At 36.3% G+C, this 15,713-nt stretch overlaps 2 protein-coding genes across 4 annotated transcripts in view; both read left to right on the top strand.

Moving 5' to 3' along the window:
* Window positions 1–4,099, top strand: part of LOC129725494 (G-protein coupled receptor Mth2-like) — a 111,075-nt gene extending 106,976 nt beyond the window's left edge. For all 3 annotated transcript variants that reach the window (XM_055681418.1, XM_055681420.1, XM_055681419.1), the window contains exon 8: window positions 3,337–4,099. In XM_055681418.1, the coding sequence (XP_055537393.1) occupies window positions 3,337–3,547 (211 nt within the window). In that variant the 3' untranslated portion in view covers window positions 3,548–4,099. The remainder of the gene's footprint in view (window positions 1–3,336) is intronic.
* Window positions 4,100–5,827: 1,728 nt separating this feature from the next.
* On the top strand, window positions 5,828–7,353 carry LOC129719803 (odorant receptor 49b-like). Its single transcript, XM_055671209.1, has 4 exons — window positions 5,828–6,324; window positions 6,387–6,738; window positions 6,791–6,889; window positions 6,946–7,353. Exons 1-4 carry the CDS (start codon window positions 5,828–5,830, stop codon window positions 7,168–7,170), a joined length of 1,173 nt encoding a protein of 390 aa, XP_055527184.1. The 3' UTR covers window positions 7,171–7,353.
* Window positions 7,354–15,713: the final 8,360 nt, after the last annotated feature.

The following is a 15,713-nucleotide window of genomic DNA, read 5'->3' as shown; positions in this document are numbered from 1 at the left end:
GTAATACACTAAAGTCGCTTTTACGAGGGGGATACGTGCCGCGTAAAAAAAAAGCGTAAAAAAACGCGTAAATTCCGGAATCCGCGTAAAAAAAACAGCGTAAATTCCGGAATCCGCGTAAAAAAACGCGTGAATTCCAGAGTCCGCGTAAAAAAACGCGTAAATTCCGGAATCCGCGTAAAAAAAGCCGCGTAAAAAAACGCGTAAAAAGCGACCTTAGTGTACTTGACATGAATTGACAAAAACATCACCAATTTGTACTAACGAACAAAAATTTCAGTTCTTCAAACTCACAAAGTTACTGGATGCGGGAATGTCGTGTCTGAACAAAGTACAAGAAGACCCTGAAAAATAGCCTTTTTAAACGTTAGTGTTTCACTTTACCATCACAAGGTATTTCGATATGACGACGCGTGAAAGATTTCACCGAAGAATGACAGCTGGTTACAAATGCAATTCTATTGTGTTTGAAAGACTGTTTTTTTATAGAATTTTGCTAGTGAAAATAGTTGTTTCAGCACAAGTTTTTTATAGATTCCACATGGGGCACTGTGGGTTGACGCTGAATCTGCTTATATTTGATGTTAATGTCTACCTCTATACTTGGCAGTCTGATAAGTACCTGAAAAATAGAACACGGCCAAAGTCGGTTTTATTTTTCAACATACTCTCCTTTAAGGTCGGTACAGCGAAACCAACGATTTTCTAACTTCGTTGATACCGTTCGAAAAGTACCCGATCGGAAAGTCTCTAAAATATGCCTCAGTTTCAGCTGTGAACTCCTCATTTGAAACACTTACCGGTGAGCCATCTCTTCAGGTTAGGGGAAAAGTAATAATCGCTGGGGGTCAGGTCTGGTTGAAATGGTGGCTGAGAAACCAATTCGAAGCCGATTTTATGCAATTTTGTTTGTGCAACTAAGCATGAATGAACAGGCGCATTGTTGTAATGATAAAGCGGCTTTTTTTTAAATGCGGTTGTTTTTCGGCGATCTCGATTTCAATCGGTCCAATAATGATGAATAGTATGCTCCAGTTGAGGTTTTATTTTTTTCAAGATAGTCCACGAATATTATGCCATGTGCATCCCAAAATACGAAGGCCATAACCTTTCCGGCCCATTGTTGCGTCGTTCATTACATGTCGTCTAATCATTACACCTTCATAGTTCACTTCTTAAAAATAATAAGCGAAGCGACGCTCTCTCTTTTGTAGCGGTTTTTGGGCGGGAAATCCTTGTATCGATTTTTTTCTTGTTGGTGTTGGTACTACTGTGATGTTGGTAATAATTTTCCGCTACATGGGTAAAATCCTGATCGTAGCGATCAGAGACACTGAAAAAATTATAAAAGGTGACGTCGCATCGAAAAACGGAACACATTCTACAGAGCAAAATTAAATATATTCATTTGGTACTAGCAACCTTCGCTTTGAAGTGGCAAGACCAAAACAAATATTTGTCAACAACGACATCGACTTTAAAAAATTATGATACAAATCCAACAGCCACTGCCTTTGTGAGGTTCTAAAACGTCGATAAACCTGCTTCCGGGTCTTTCTTGAAATGTATCCGTCACGCTCGTACTTGCGAATCCATCGGCAAACAATGGATTTGGATTTGCCGAATATTTTTGCCAGCAAAGCACGGCTTATACCGGGCAAATAATAAGCGTTGAGACAGTGGTAGGAAACTGCTCCATTATTCATCTCAGCCCATATCTCATACAACATGAAAACACAATTGAAAACAGGAAAAAACGCATATTTTCTTCTTAAAACAATCTACTAATCCATGGAATGGATTCTTCTTAGTTCACTTTAGATTCCTCATAAAGTATAAACCTCGAAATCTCACCTAAAAGCTCTAAATTTAACATTATAGTCGGGCATCTGCACTCGAAAACTCATTTAATTCAATCACCTACCTCAGAAAACAAAATCCTCGCATTGTTCTCTATGGCTATAACGGAACTCGTTTAGCAGCCAACCAAAGTTTTTTCCATTACTAGCGGATCACTTTTTATTTTAATCACTTAACAAAATTAATCACTTTACTAAGAATACTTTAATCTTTAAAATGTTCACTTCAAATTTCCTAAAACAAGCTTGAATTAGCAGAAATATGTGAGATGAATTTCTACAATTCCTAAGTTTCAACTGTATGTATTTTCATCTGTTTTCACTGCGTTGAAGAAAATCAAAAGTTGCCAAATCAGTTTCTGTTAATACGAAAAAATCATACTGAAAACGTTGAATTATTCCTACATAATTGACATAAATCGACAGCACTGCAGTGGTTACCTAGGTTACCAAATTGCACGTAAAAACTACAGCGGATATCTGGGTAATCTACTACGACGGGTTGCGGCTACGTTCATTCATGATAATGTGATTCATTCATGATTAACAGTGTGATGAATATGGGGGTGTCGTGAGATGAATAATTGAGCAGTAATTCAATTTGAGATGGATATGAAAGCGTTGTGAAAAATGGACTGTTTTAAAAAAAAAATCAGGATGAATCTAGCTAATTTTACTAAATATACATTACTGAACGATTCCATAAGAGCACGTAAGCATATTTAGTTTATTTGTTCAATGATTTCGTGAAAATTTGGTGTTTAATCCGTGTATTCTTCGTGAATATCGGCTTAATGAGATGAATAATGGAGCAGTTCCTCTTTATCGTATTAGCACTTGCATGATTCTTTTGTACCCGATGCAAGATATCTTCGTGGGGCATTTTTCATAACAAATCAAGAAATTTATTTGGCAAAAGTAGATTCAAATGAAAATAAGAATTCTCGTAAGTCGTAACATGCAACCAGCTTCATTAGGCATCGAGGCAAGCGCGAAACCGGTTTCATTAATCTCATCTTAAGTCTGATCTATTTTAACTTACAATAAAAAAACTCACCCACGTCAAAGGTTGTGAAATAGATAATACTATAATCTAAATTATGTAAATATTAACGGTAAGTGTTGGTGTTTGAAGTTTCGATTAAAATAACATCGCACGTTTGTGGTAATCCCTTCCATCTAACAAACTCATAAAAGTTCACGATGGAGGGTGGAAAAAAGTACTTCGCCCGGTAATGGGATTATATTCGATGTCTAACGCTAGAAGTTTTACATTTCTTATTCACGTGGACTTGTGGCAGAATGGATCAGGTGAAAATTTTAAATCAATACATACAGCATCGTGTTTCGGTGTTCTTAGATAAGCGTTGCCAGATGTGCATGTTTTACTAATCAATTAACACATATAATCGACACAGTGCAATTCAAGCATCAACAATAAACTCCCTATTGAAAGTGTCTCTTCCCTTGCTTTCAGGTTCGGTATTCCGCTGGGCGACCAGGAGCCATCGTTGTCGACCTGCAGCACGCGTACGACGGCAACGGTCATAACGTCCTCGTTCAACGGATCAAGGTCGGAGAAACCGCTTGTGACTCGGCTGACCAGTGTGGATCACAGTGGGATGAGAACACCGTCAATACAGTCAGAAACGGCGGCGAAACAGCTGAAGGCGCATCAATTCGGTTGAACCGGACCGGCGTACCAATTCTGCTGAGGAAAATTAGTGCAACTCCGGTCAGGAAAGCGGAGGAAAGCGTACTGATGGTTTCGCACTCCGATTTTTCGGCGAAAGCTAAAATGAAGACCAAAGAAATGCTGGTGGCTTCGATTTTTCTAGGTTACCAAGTACAAAGTATTTTCGTTTCTGAGACAGTAAAGCTATACATGTAAATGTTAAGTGAAAATCGTAGTACTTACACATTGTAACAATGAGTGTCAAATTAAACATGCCATCTAAATGCATTGTGAATTTATAAAGTCATATAGAGTTTTCTCAAGCCATCGTTGGTTGTAAGCAAACCTCATAGATGTTTGTGTTGAATAAATGGAACCTCAGCGAACATTTTCATTCTCATATGATAAACTGATCAGAGAATATGTTTAAACAGTTCGGATTAAATTTTATCATAAAATTTAGTAACATATAGATGTGTATTTACAACCTTTAACTTTTAATGTTGCAGTGCTAAGCTACTTTAGTGTATTAGAGGACAGCATAAATTTATTTGGATAAATATTATTCAGTTTTTTTTCTGAAATGCTTCGAAAATAAATCCAGATATTTTATTATGGAGGTCGTGTTTCTTAATAACTGATCAAAAAGACCAACGTGGCAAACTTTCGACTGAGAATCAATGTCAGACGCGCAACATGAAGGAATTTTTGTGGAAAGTGCTCGCTAGTTTTTTTTTTTGAATTCACAAGGTATAACAGTTATCGACTACCTCGAACATGGTAAAACAATCAAAAAATAATTTTATTGCAGATTGTTGGATCGATTGAAAGTTGAAATTAATGCGAGGGCGAAGGAAAAGTACTCTTTCACCAAGACGAAGCTTCCACTCACGCTACTCGCAATGCGAGCGATAAATTATCGGAAGGGAAAACACCCTTTGTATTCGTTAAATTTAGTCTCGAACGACTATTTCCTGGTTCTTGGATGATGGATGCTCTCTGGTAAGCAATTCCACTCGAATGAAAAAGTATAGTTTGAAGTAAACGACTATTTTACAGGACTTAACGCGCAGTACTGCAAACTCTCGGCAACGATGACTACCAAATTTTCAACGTTGAATCGTACCGACATAGTTGACTTATGATGATCATTATTACGATTTTTTAAAAAATGTTCTCAAGAGTGTTAAGAATATTCTATGTGGAAAGTAAGTATTAAGCTATTAACCAGAGGTCGGAATCTACGTTTCAACAAGGCTTGACAATTTTCAATGGTGAAGAGTTTTGAAAAATCAAATTAAAATTTTCTGCATTTGGGCGGATCTACACTGGGGTCTTTTTTTACGCGGTTGATCTTATCGCTTTTTAAAGGTTAGAATAGATATACTTAAACTGAACTTATTTGATACCGAGTACAAATAGTCTTTTAAATCACATAAAAATAATCTACGTTATTGTAAAAAAATCGCGTTTAGTAAAACGCATAAAAACGAACCGCGTAAAAAAAGACCCCAGTGTATCGCTTTTCCAATCAATTGTTGAAAGAATGAAGAAAATCGGTTGGAAACTGACTGAGTTTTGATTATTTGAAAATAGATAGTTTCCGTGACACTCTTTATGTTTTGGGTTTTTCGAATTGTACCCCCATACCAGAATATTGCCGTAAAACGTAATTTTACGTCAAAAAATGGAAAAATCTCTTTGAAAACGCAAGTATCCAACAATATTTCCGGTTTATTGCGCTTCTCTATTTTCAACATTATCATCTTTGAATGGTGCATTTTTCGCTCAAGACATCAACTTAGAGTGAATTCGAAATAAGAAAACAAAAAAAAAAAGACAACAAAATCAACTCAAAATTGTAGGAATCGAGTTGGACTTCAGAAATCGATAGCGTACTGAATAAAAAATACTTATTAATTATAGGGGTAACGTGGTATTTAGAGCTAATTCACTCGACTTTGAGACTGCTAAACAATATTACTGACATTTACACCAATTATAACTCAGACATTTTCATTTATTTACTCTTTTGAACCTGATAAAACTCCCATGGACATTCCTACTGATACAGATCTTTCGAAACGTTTAATTCCGCAAATAGATAATTGGTATGGTAAAGAGGTAATTACCGAATATTTCAGTGTATAATTATCGCTGGCAATTGAAGAACTACCATATTCGTACAGCTACAACCAGCCGTGAGTCTTACGCGTTCCTCTCGATAAAACGCCCCAAGTCCTTCGCTTCTTAGACTCGGACTCGAACAGTCGAAAAGATTACGAGCTACAAGATGGGTTCACCACTGAAGCAGGAAGTGCTCGTACACTGTTTCCAGCAGCTGAAACTGATCGGGCTTTGGGGACAGCAACCGCGGCCGATATACCGTTATTACGTGATCGTTGCCTTCGAAAGTGTTTTTATGTTCTTCCCGAAAATTGCGCTCGGCTCCGGAAAGGAAGGATTCGATTCGTTCGCTCGTAATATTGCGGAAATAATCTTCATTAGTGAAGTGGTTATCGCGATTGGTCTGTTCAACATGCGAGCAGAGGCCTTCGAAAAACTGGTGTTTATTTTGGAAGAAGTTATTCACCGGTTCGAAACTAAACCATATGCGAACGACATTCGCACTGCCGTTAGGAAGATGGAAAGATTCTTCCGGACATATATGCTGTATTTTTGGACCATCGTGAGCATTTATCTGATAATGCCTTTGGTTTCTACAACGGTAACTTTGCTAACGAAATCCGAAAGTGAAAGAGGGGACTTTATGATGGTCATGACAATGCAGTATGTTTTTTGGGTGGGAAAAAAAATGATGATTATTAAGAACAAATGATTCATTGTTACAGATTTTACTGGTTGGATGTTCGTCGTAATCTGACCCACTACGGGATTTGCACGGTGGGTATTATCTTTTGTACCCTAGCATCCGCCTATCAGAGTATGCTGAAGGTTACTGTTTTATCTGCATGTATACAATACGGTTCGAAATTGTTCGAGTTTACTACTCAGAGAATTGAACATCTAGGGGAGTTTTCTAAAGGGCACAGGCGACGACAGGAGCTGCGAGAGATCGTAGAAGTTCACCAGTTGGCACTGAATTATGTTAACCATTTGGAAAAGTTAGTCTCCCTTTTTCTGCTCAATCAATTAACGTGTTGTATTTTAATGATATGCTTGATGATGTATTATATTTCAACGGTAAGTTACAAACTCATTTTTTGTGATACCAGCTCAAAAATCAATTACGCAGACCTTTGGACCAGATGCGGTAAATATTTGCCTGATGTTCGCGGTTATGATGGGAGAAATGGCATTCTTTTGCTTCAATGGAAACACTTTGAGCAACAGGGTGAAAAAAGTGTTTGTGCTCGAAAGTAAAAAAAATAACTTATCCTAATATTTCAGGCACTCGAAGTCGGTCATGCAATGTATGCCTATGACTGGTATCTGGAGCCCGTTGATATGCAAAAGGACATTCTTTTCATCATTGCAAGATCGCAACGACCCACTGGAATCACCGCCGCCAAGTTTTACTTCGTCAACAGGGAACGATTCGCCATTGTAATCCAGACCTCTTACTCTTGCTTTTTGGTGTTGAAGAATGTGTTTCAGGTTCATATGCCTAATTAGAGCTCTCACTCATCACTTGTTTCTCGTTTTCGAATTGTCAATGACTTGTCGAAAAAATAAGATTTTAGTGGTTGATATGGCAGAAATAGCAAAAATGATAGATATGGAAAAAATGTACGAAAATACATATAACGCAGACAAATATGATAAAAAACACTAAAATGATAATAAATAATACAAGGTATACAGCCCTAGAATTGTATGGAATAGTGACGTGGGACTAAACACTGCAACTAGAGGGATTTTTGTTACAAAAGTTACAGATAAATTTGTTTGCTCAGTGACTCACGTATTCTTATTCTCAGCCTTTCTTTAAAATATTTTTTTAGAAATGTATTAAACAACACTCAAAAGAATTTCGTTTACATTAGGCAATATTGTGCCTGCGGTATTTTGTTGTGCAAACAACATTTTTTGGCAAGGCACAGCATATCGTTGTTGTTGAAGAAGCACCGAAAATTTCTCCTACATTGTCTACATCAGAATTAACTCTATTTCCTCAAAAACCAAATCCAATAATACTTACGTCATCACAATGAATGATTTTGTGTTATTTAACTCTGATTAAATCAAATTTATTATATGGATCTTACTTTCAAAATAATAAAAAGAGCCCTTACATAGGTTCACTAATAGTCAAACGTAAGAAGATATATTGAACAAAATTATCAATAAGTTCCAGCAAAAAATCGTAGCAATCAACAGTTACAAAAAAGTTGAAGCTCAAAAAGATTCATTTTTGTTCTTTTGCTCACCAAGTTTTTGACGTAGAACCACGTCTCTCAGGAAGTTCGGCTACATAGGAATGTAAAAGGAAAATCTAAAACCGGAAAAAGTGGAATATGTGTTCAATTTCAAATGCTAAAAAACTGGTTGGTTTTCGATGGATTTCCTTCGTTCTTGCAGCAATCGATTGAAAGATCTTCTAACAAACCTCTCAAACGCAGAAAATTGTATTTTTACTATTTGAACTAATATTAAAAATTGTCAAGCCTTGTCAAAACGCAAAATTCCACCTCTGAATGGTCTTCATTATATCATTGCTTTCCTTAGCACGGTCGACAGAATTATAGATCTAGTAATTCGGAATGTACTAAAAGGAAAAAAAAGCAAAGCCTTGGTGCTACATTCCGATTCGGAACCCGACCTTCTGTTTCTTATACACAGACTTCGCAGCCAACTGTTTAGTGTACAGGACAATTGCGGGGCTAGCGCTACGATCCTACTGACACTAACAGTACCTCCCGAGCCGAAACTCGAACCCACGACAACTGGCTTGTTAGACCAGCACCGTACCTCGAGACCAACTGGGAGGTCGGAATTTACTATTTGGCCTATATTTAGCCGAAACTGCTCATATTAGTTCTAGACAGCTACTACAACAGTCCTTACTTATAGCGAATCTCTTTATTCCACTAGTTCGCCTTTTTTTGACCTGGAGTCGCCCGAACTGCTGTCAAAACTCTTCTTCATTCGCTTGAATCTGTCCCAGAATTGACCTGGAAGCTCCTGCAAAACAGATAGGTTTGTACTTTTACTTTTGTCAGTTTTGCGAGTGGGTTCACTATTACATCGCATTTGTCACAAAATGGTCAAAACCCGCGGGTGATGCTGAAAACAAAAGAAAAATGTGATTCGTTGTTCTGTGCGTTGAAATCATGAAACTGAAACGAGAAATAACTGCTGCAGCAATTGTATTTGTTATGGAATTAATGGAATCGGATTAGATTTGGATTTCGATTCCGAGTTTGAAAGTGCTTTAATCACAATTTTCAGTAAGCCATCGAGAACAAGCAGGAGACGGGCGGTGAATTTTGTCATCGACGTATTTGAAAACTATACGGATGCGAAGGTATGTGCGCAAATAGCTTTCAAACATGCAAAGTGATGCAAGAGCTGCCGCTGTAGCATTAGAATGAGGCAAAATAAATTCCGAAGCAGCTCCACAGTAGGGTGTCTAAAAAAAATCGAAGTTGAAAAAGTCAAGGTGCTCAGCCCTAAATTGAAAGATAATGTTATTCATAGCAGTTTTGAAGAACATTTCGACTTTCTAAAAAATTGTTTTCAGGTTGCCCAAACGTGGTTTATGAAAAAATGACTTTTTAAGCTACAAACCCACTCTTTTGCACATTTATCAATACTGTTCGATTCCTAAATTTTTTCATATATTTTTTTCTTATTTTTGTGGGGTTGTTTTTGAATATTCCGCATGGTTCAGTTCAGCATTGCATTTAGTTTTTTGACTCCCAGAGCCCATTAAACGTCACAAAAAAATATTTTTTCTAATATTTTCTAAATAAAACCCTTCAAAACACAAAAAAATTTTTTTGATCAAGAACTGAAATTTTCTTCGCAAAGCTGACGATTTACGACGAAAATTTACATAAAAAAAGATCCTTGATATCTAATCGGGGAGCTGAGATATTGGCATTTTTCTATGTGATGGAAAACTTTGCATTTTAAAAAATATGTTAAATAACTGTTTTATTTTGAGAGATAAAAAATAACAATGTTCAGAAAACAAATGCAATTTTGGATGGGTGATAACTTAGTAGGAGATTTAAAAATTTGGAAAAATCTGCGGAAAAAGTTAGAACGAAAATTGTGACTTTCAGTGCCTTCTAATAAAAAACCTAATGTTGCACGTAATAAGTAAGAGATAGAAACATGTTGTCTTCGGTAAAGTTCCTTGTTTTAGGATAACCTAAAACTTTGTCGAAGACACCTTGCGTCTATCTTGTTCTGATTAAAGAGTAATTTTTTTATCTCACTCATTGGTGGATCAATCACCCATTTTTCTACATTCAAAAAAGCATTTTTGAATATCCTGTAACTTCTCCGAAAATATTTTATGGCTTTAATCAACATTTGAATCACTACTTAGGAAATTATACGCACAAACTGCAAAATAAATCATTGTACAATAGAGATATTGAGCTTGAGTGGCATTTTCGACAAAATGCATAATTTTCCGTCACATGTAATAAAAAAGCAAAGCCTTGGTGCTACATTCCGATTCGGAACTTGACCTTCTGTTTATTATACACAGACTTCTCAGCCAACTGTTTAGTGTACAGGACAATTGCGGGGCTAGCGCTACGATCCTACTGACACTAACAGTCTTTCCCGAGCCTAAATTCGAACCTACGACGACTGGCTTGTTAGGCCAGCATCGTATCTCGAGACCATCTGGGATCATTACATGTAAAAACGCCAATATCTCAGCCCCCCGATAAGATATCAAGGTTCTTTTTTCATCCAATTTTCGTCTTAAGTCCCGCTTAGCAGTAAATATTTCAGAATTTTTTATGTGTGTTTTGAAGCGTTTTATCTAACAATTTTGAGAAAAATTCACTTTTTTGGGATGTTCAATGGGTGAGTCAAATAGTTGAATGCGATGCTGAACCAAACCATGCAAAGTATTCAAAAACAACACCACAAAAATTAAAAAATATATGGAAAAATGTAGGAATCGAACAGATTTGAAAAAAGGTGTAAAAGGGTGGTTTTGTAGCTTGAAAAAGTAACTTTTTCATAAATCACGTTTGGGCAATCTGAAAATTATTTTTTACTAAGACGAAATATTCTACAAAAATGCTATAAATAACATCATGTTTAAATTTAGGGCTGAGCACCTTGACTTTTTCAACATCGATTTTTTCGGGACACCCTACTCCACAGTCTATGCCTCTATTGTTAAGAAAATCTGGTTCGATCCTTTTCCTTCCGACTGATTTTTTTCGATACTTAAAACATTAAAAAAAAGATTCAAAATATGCAATCTGTTTTTGTTTTGGTTATTTATGGACTCTACAAGAATTCACCAATACTTAAAAGCAATTTTCCTTTGTGTGAATTTTTTCAAAGTTTCAAAAGTAACTGTTTTACCCGAGCTATTTTGCGATCCAAAATGGTTTCCAAGAGCAAACTGCTCCAAATATTATTTATATTGTACATAAATTGATAATTCTTCTGAGCCCACATTTTTTCGTATGAAAGGAAATATCGAAAATGTTGGAAAAATTATGAAAACATTTTTGTCCGCTTGCCTATATGAAAATATCTCATAGTCGTAGGACGGAATGGGTCAAACTCAGGACAAAATACTACAAGGTATACAGCCCTATGGTTGTATGAAATGTTGACGTGGGACTAAACACTGTAATTTCTGTAATTACAAACACAATAAATTCGTTTGTTCAGTGATTTACGTATTTCAATTCCTCTAAAGAACTATATTTAATTACATTCGAAAGAACTTCATTTACACTTAGTGATGTTGTGCCTGAAGTGTTTTTTTTGTTCAAACAACACCTAACAATTACAACGAAGTTAAAGTTTAAAAAGATTCATTTTTGTTTTGTGCCTCACTAGTTTGTTTCATTTGCCAACAATTACATTCACTGCACTAAGAAAACAGTTCATATAAGTATATTATTTTATTTGTAGAGTTAAAAATAAGAAAATATATAATAGGGTGGGGAAAAATGATCGATTTTCCAGAACCAAGTTTATTTGGTTCCTTTTGGGATCCCAAACAACCCCAAACTTACCTGAAGTCGATTGGTCTTGTCTCCGCTTGGCGCATTGCATTTCAAATTTGTATGAAAATTTATATGGGAAAACCTACTTTTTTGCATTTACCTTTCTAGAGAGCTTAATAATGCTATAATAATGCACTACATTATGTAAAAGTATAGTATTTTAGATGCCTAACAACTTTGCCAAAGACACTGAAGAGCTAGGATGTCCATAAGAAGAGCTATAGCTGTTCAAAGTTGAGTATGTCGATTTAAATGCAGAAAATCTTCTTTTCTGCCAACATTACCAATGTACCAGCATCAGTAGGATTCCCATCAGAAGTAACCTGTCGTAACGAGTTTATACACTCAGCTGGATCAAGTAAACAAATTTAGGTCAATATTCTAGGCGCAGATAGAATCTACAACGTGTTTCAGAGGTAACTTCTGATGGAAACCTGACTGACACCGGTACACTGGCAGTGTTGGCAGAAAAAATGATTTGCTACATAAATTTCGACATACTCAACTTTGAACAGCTCTAGTATTTTTTTGGCTCACCCTAGCTCTTTTGTGTCTTCGGCCAAGTTGTTAGGCATCAAAAAACCTTCCGTTTGAAGTCGTGAAACCTATGGTTTTAGCCATTTTGAGCTCTTTAGAATGGAAAATGCAAAAAAGTTGGTTTTTCCATACAAATCTCCATATAAATTTAAAATGCAATGCGCCAAGCGGAGACAAAACCAATCGACTTGCAATAAGTTCAGGATTGTTTGGGGCCCCAAACAGAAAAAAAAACTTGGTTCTGGCTTTCTGCTATCAAATTTCGTTTTTTCCATATAACGATTCCCCACCCTATATAACCATGTTGAAATGTAAGAGAAAGATTCTGAATAGAAACTAGTAAATAAACAAAAAAATCACAAGCACTCGCCGGCTCTTACTCTTCTACAAATTAGTATTTTTAGAAACTTACTCATTCGATATTATGTCGTTCACGATTATTTAGTGAATATCGAAGATAAAAAATAAATAAAAATAACTTATAACCGTTGCAAAATTGCTCAATTCTTGTTGAGTAATTCATGGTTTTTATGATATTCATATTCATGAGATAAACTTTCAATCACCATCAGTAGCAGCATTGCAGTTTTGATTGCACGCGAATAGAAGTCGTGCCCGTAGCAATGATAGACGACGAGAAACTAGCGGCACTCTGCTCCACATATACTCTACGGTACTGTTGCTTTTACCAGCATCTTTTCTTTCAAGACATCACACGGTGCTTCCACAGACCGTTATTATAAAAAAAAAATCCCCAAAGAATCTGAATGCACCATTCGTTTCGTTGTGACGTACTGAATATCTGGTCAAAATTTCAAAATCATCGTACGGTACATTTTTAAGTAATGCCCTTTTGAAGGTCGTAAAGTACAAAAAAGTGATATAAAAACAATGTAATACTTATTGTAAAGCACGTTTTTCAACCACCATTTTATGAAATAATTTCCAAAACAGTTTCTACACATTTCAAGGGTTATATTTCAAGACATTAACAATTGGTGGGAAGATTTATTTGAGAATCCCACAGTGCACAGTGGTCTAAGCTCGAAAAATCGTGATCGTTCTAGATTTGACTGAAAAACTAACTTTAAGTACTCAATGTCTTCTGCAAAATTGTTTCATAGAACAAGGACTCACTTTTGGCCTTTTTAGTTTTTCGATCAATCCACCTAACAGATAAAAAAAAATATTTTTCTAATTTTCAATATACAAGATTGCTTCCTTCAGCAAAGTTGTGGAAAATTTTAAAAGAAAAACAATTGCGGAATACTGCGATGTCCTATATGTACGTTGGACACGACAAAATAGAGTTTTTTTGTGGAACACCCCTCCTTAAAATCAGTTTTTTATATATACCCTTGGAATGTGTAGAAACTATTTAGGAAGTTGGTTCATAAAATGGTGGTTGGAAAACGTGCTTTACAATAAGCATTTCGTTGTTTTGACGTTGGACTAACGTCTATATCGAAGTTAGGCACCTGAATTTGAAAATCTAGTAATTCAACCTGGTTTTCCCCACCAGGGAAAAGTGGTCAGGTTTTGAGCGCTTATATATCAGTCATTTCTTTTCAGAATTTCGAGGTTTTGGCATCAACCGATCAGAAATTCTTTTACGGTTGAATTTATGTAACAAAAATAACCTATTGTTCGAGATACACTATTGAAAAATTGATAAATCACATCGATTGTCTAAATCATACCGAGAAACCAATCACCACCTCTCTTCACAAGCACAGTCGACACTAACGGATACAACCGATCTGACTTTGTAAACAGTCTCACAGCTTTCAACCAATAACGAGCTCGCTTTCGGTAGCTGCAACAGGTGTTTCAACACCGTTTTAAAATGCTTCTTTTATCATTACCACAGAACAGATTCTAAACACCAATGGCTTGATTGATAGGGGAAATATTGCGCAAGTTTGTCATATAATAATTTATATATGTTTTCGATACTAAACTAGTTAAAAGTTGTGTTAAAAGTCGTGCACATCCAACCAATCACAAGCTCGCTTCTTGTTTGCTCGCGGATGGATTTTTGCTTTGGGCTATATAATAGCCTGTGTCGTCTCATAGCAGTCATCAGTTAACAAGTGAAAGGCCACCAGGCCGGTCTTGTATAATCAGCAGCGGTGGCTGATTCCAGCGGCCAAACTGAGCTGCAGCAGAACCAGAGCGGTGGTATCAGGCAGCAGCGGCGGAGGTAGTGGGAAGCTGCATTTCTTAATTCAGTTCGGTGCTCCTTCGATCTGAGTTGGACCCCACCAGCGGTAATCCAATTCAGATATCGTTGGGTGAAAACGTTGGGTGTGTGTGCAGTGTGCACATATAGCGTATGTGCATCTGTATTGCTATGACATTTGCGATGATAGGGATGGCGCTGTTGCGTGTGTATGGCTAGCTATAGCGTGTGTAAGACACTAGCATGTGTAGCATATTATGGCTATTGCGTGTATATCTTCAGCGTGTGTACGGATAGTTATAGCTTGTGTGTGGATAGCTGCTGCATGTGTAATGATTAGTTATAGCGTATGTATGGATAGTACTAGCACATGGTTGGATAGCTTATGCGTGTGTATAGATAGTTGTATCGGATGTATAGAAAGGAATAGCGTGTGTATGGATAGCTATAGCTACAGCGTGTGTATGAATAGTTCTTCTTCAGCACAGTCTTTATTCATCGAGGAAAAATTACTACCTATGAATGATCAACACTTATTTACTAGAAATTTGATTTAGATCAAAACGGGTTCTTTTGAGTATCATAAGTTATTGGTAAAAAGAGTTGCAAGTTTTCTCAATGAGCATTCATTAAATTTTCGTTTTTGTTTCTCGGTGCGCGGTTTTGATTTTGTTTCTCGCACACAGAGAAAGAAACAAACTTGTCGCTATCGTGAAAAATAACAAAACAATTAGAAATGCTCTAAATCACAACTGAAGAAGTTAAGATATTTTCCTGTCACTCGCCAATTTTCAAATTTAAAATTTTCGGTTGAATCGTTCTGGGCTCCAATTTCAGATAGTTTCGTAAAGTTTGCTTTTTGCTTAGATAGGAAAATTTTACCAATTCGCTCAATTAAATGATTGTCTTGGTAGTGCAGCAAACAAAAGGTTGATTCGAATATGTATGAAATAACAGCGATTAAATAAAAAATTCTTTTAGTATATATTATTATTTTTAACGTTTTAACGTCTCAGCATCCAGAAATGCACTGTTAGATAAAATTGCAGCAAATACTAGAGTTGCAATTCTCTCTATTATTTGTTTTAATGGAATATAAGAATACCGTAGTCCAACGTCATGCGGTCGTGTCTTGAATACCACCCTCCTACTTTTTTTATCACTTTTTTGTACTTTTCGACCTTCAAAAGGGTATTACTCAAATATGTACCGTACGATGATTTTGAAATTTTGACCAGAGATTCTGGACGTCATAACGAATCGAATGGTTTACTCAGATT

Source organism: Wyeomyia smithii, chromosome 2 (assembly GCF_029784165.1).
Source record: "Wyeomyia smithii strain HCP4-BCI-WySm-NY-G18 chromosome 2, ASM2978416v1, whole genome shotgun sequence".
Taxonomy (NCBI): domain Eukaryota; kingdom Metazoa; phylum Arthropoda; class Insecta; order Diptera; family Culicidae; genus Wyeomyia; species Wyeomyia smithii.
Note: the sequence above shows the minus strand (reverse complement) of the source record. Positions and strands in the feature narration are given on the sequence as shown.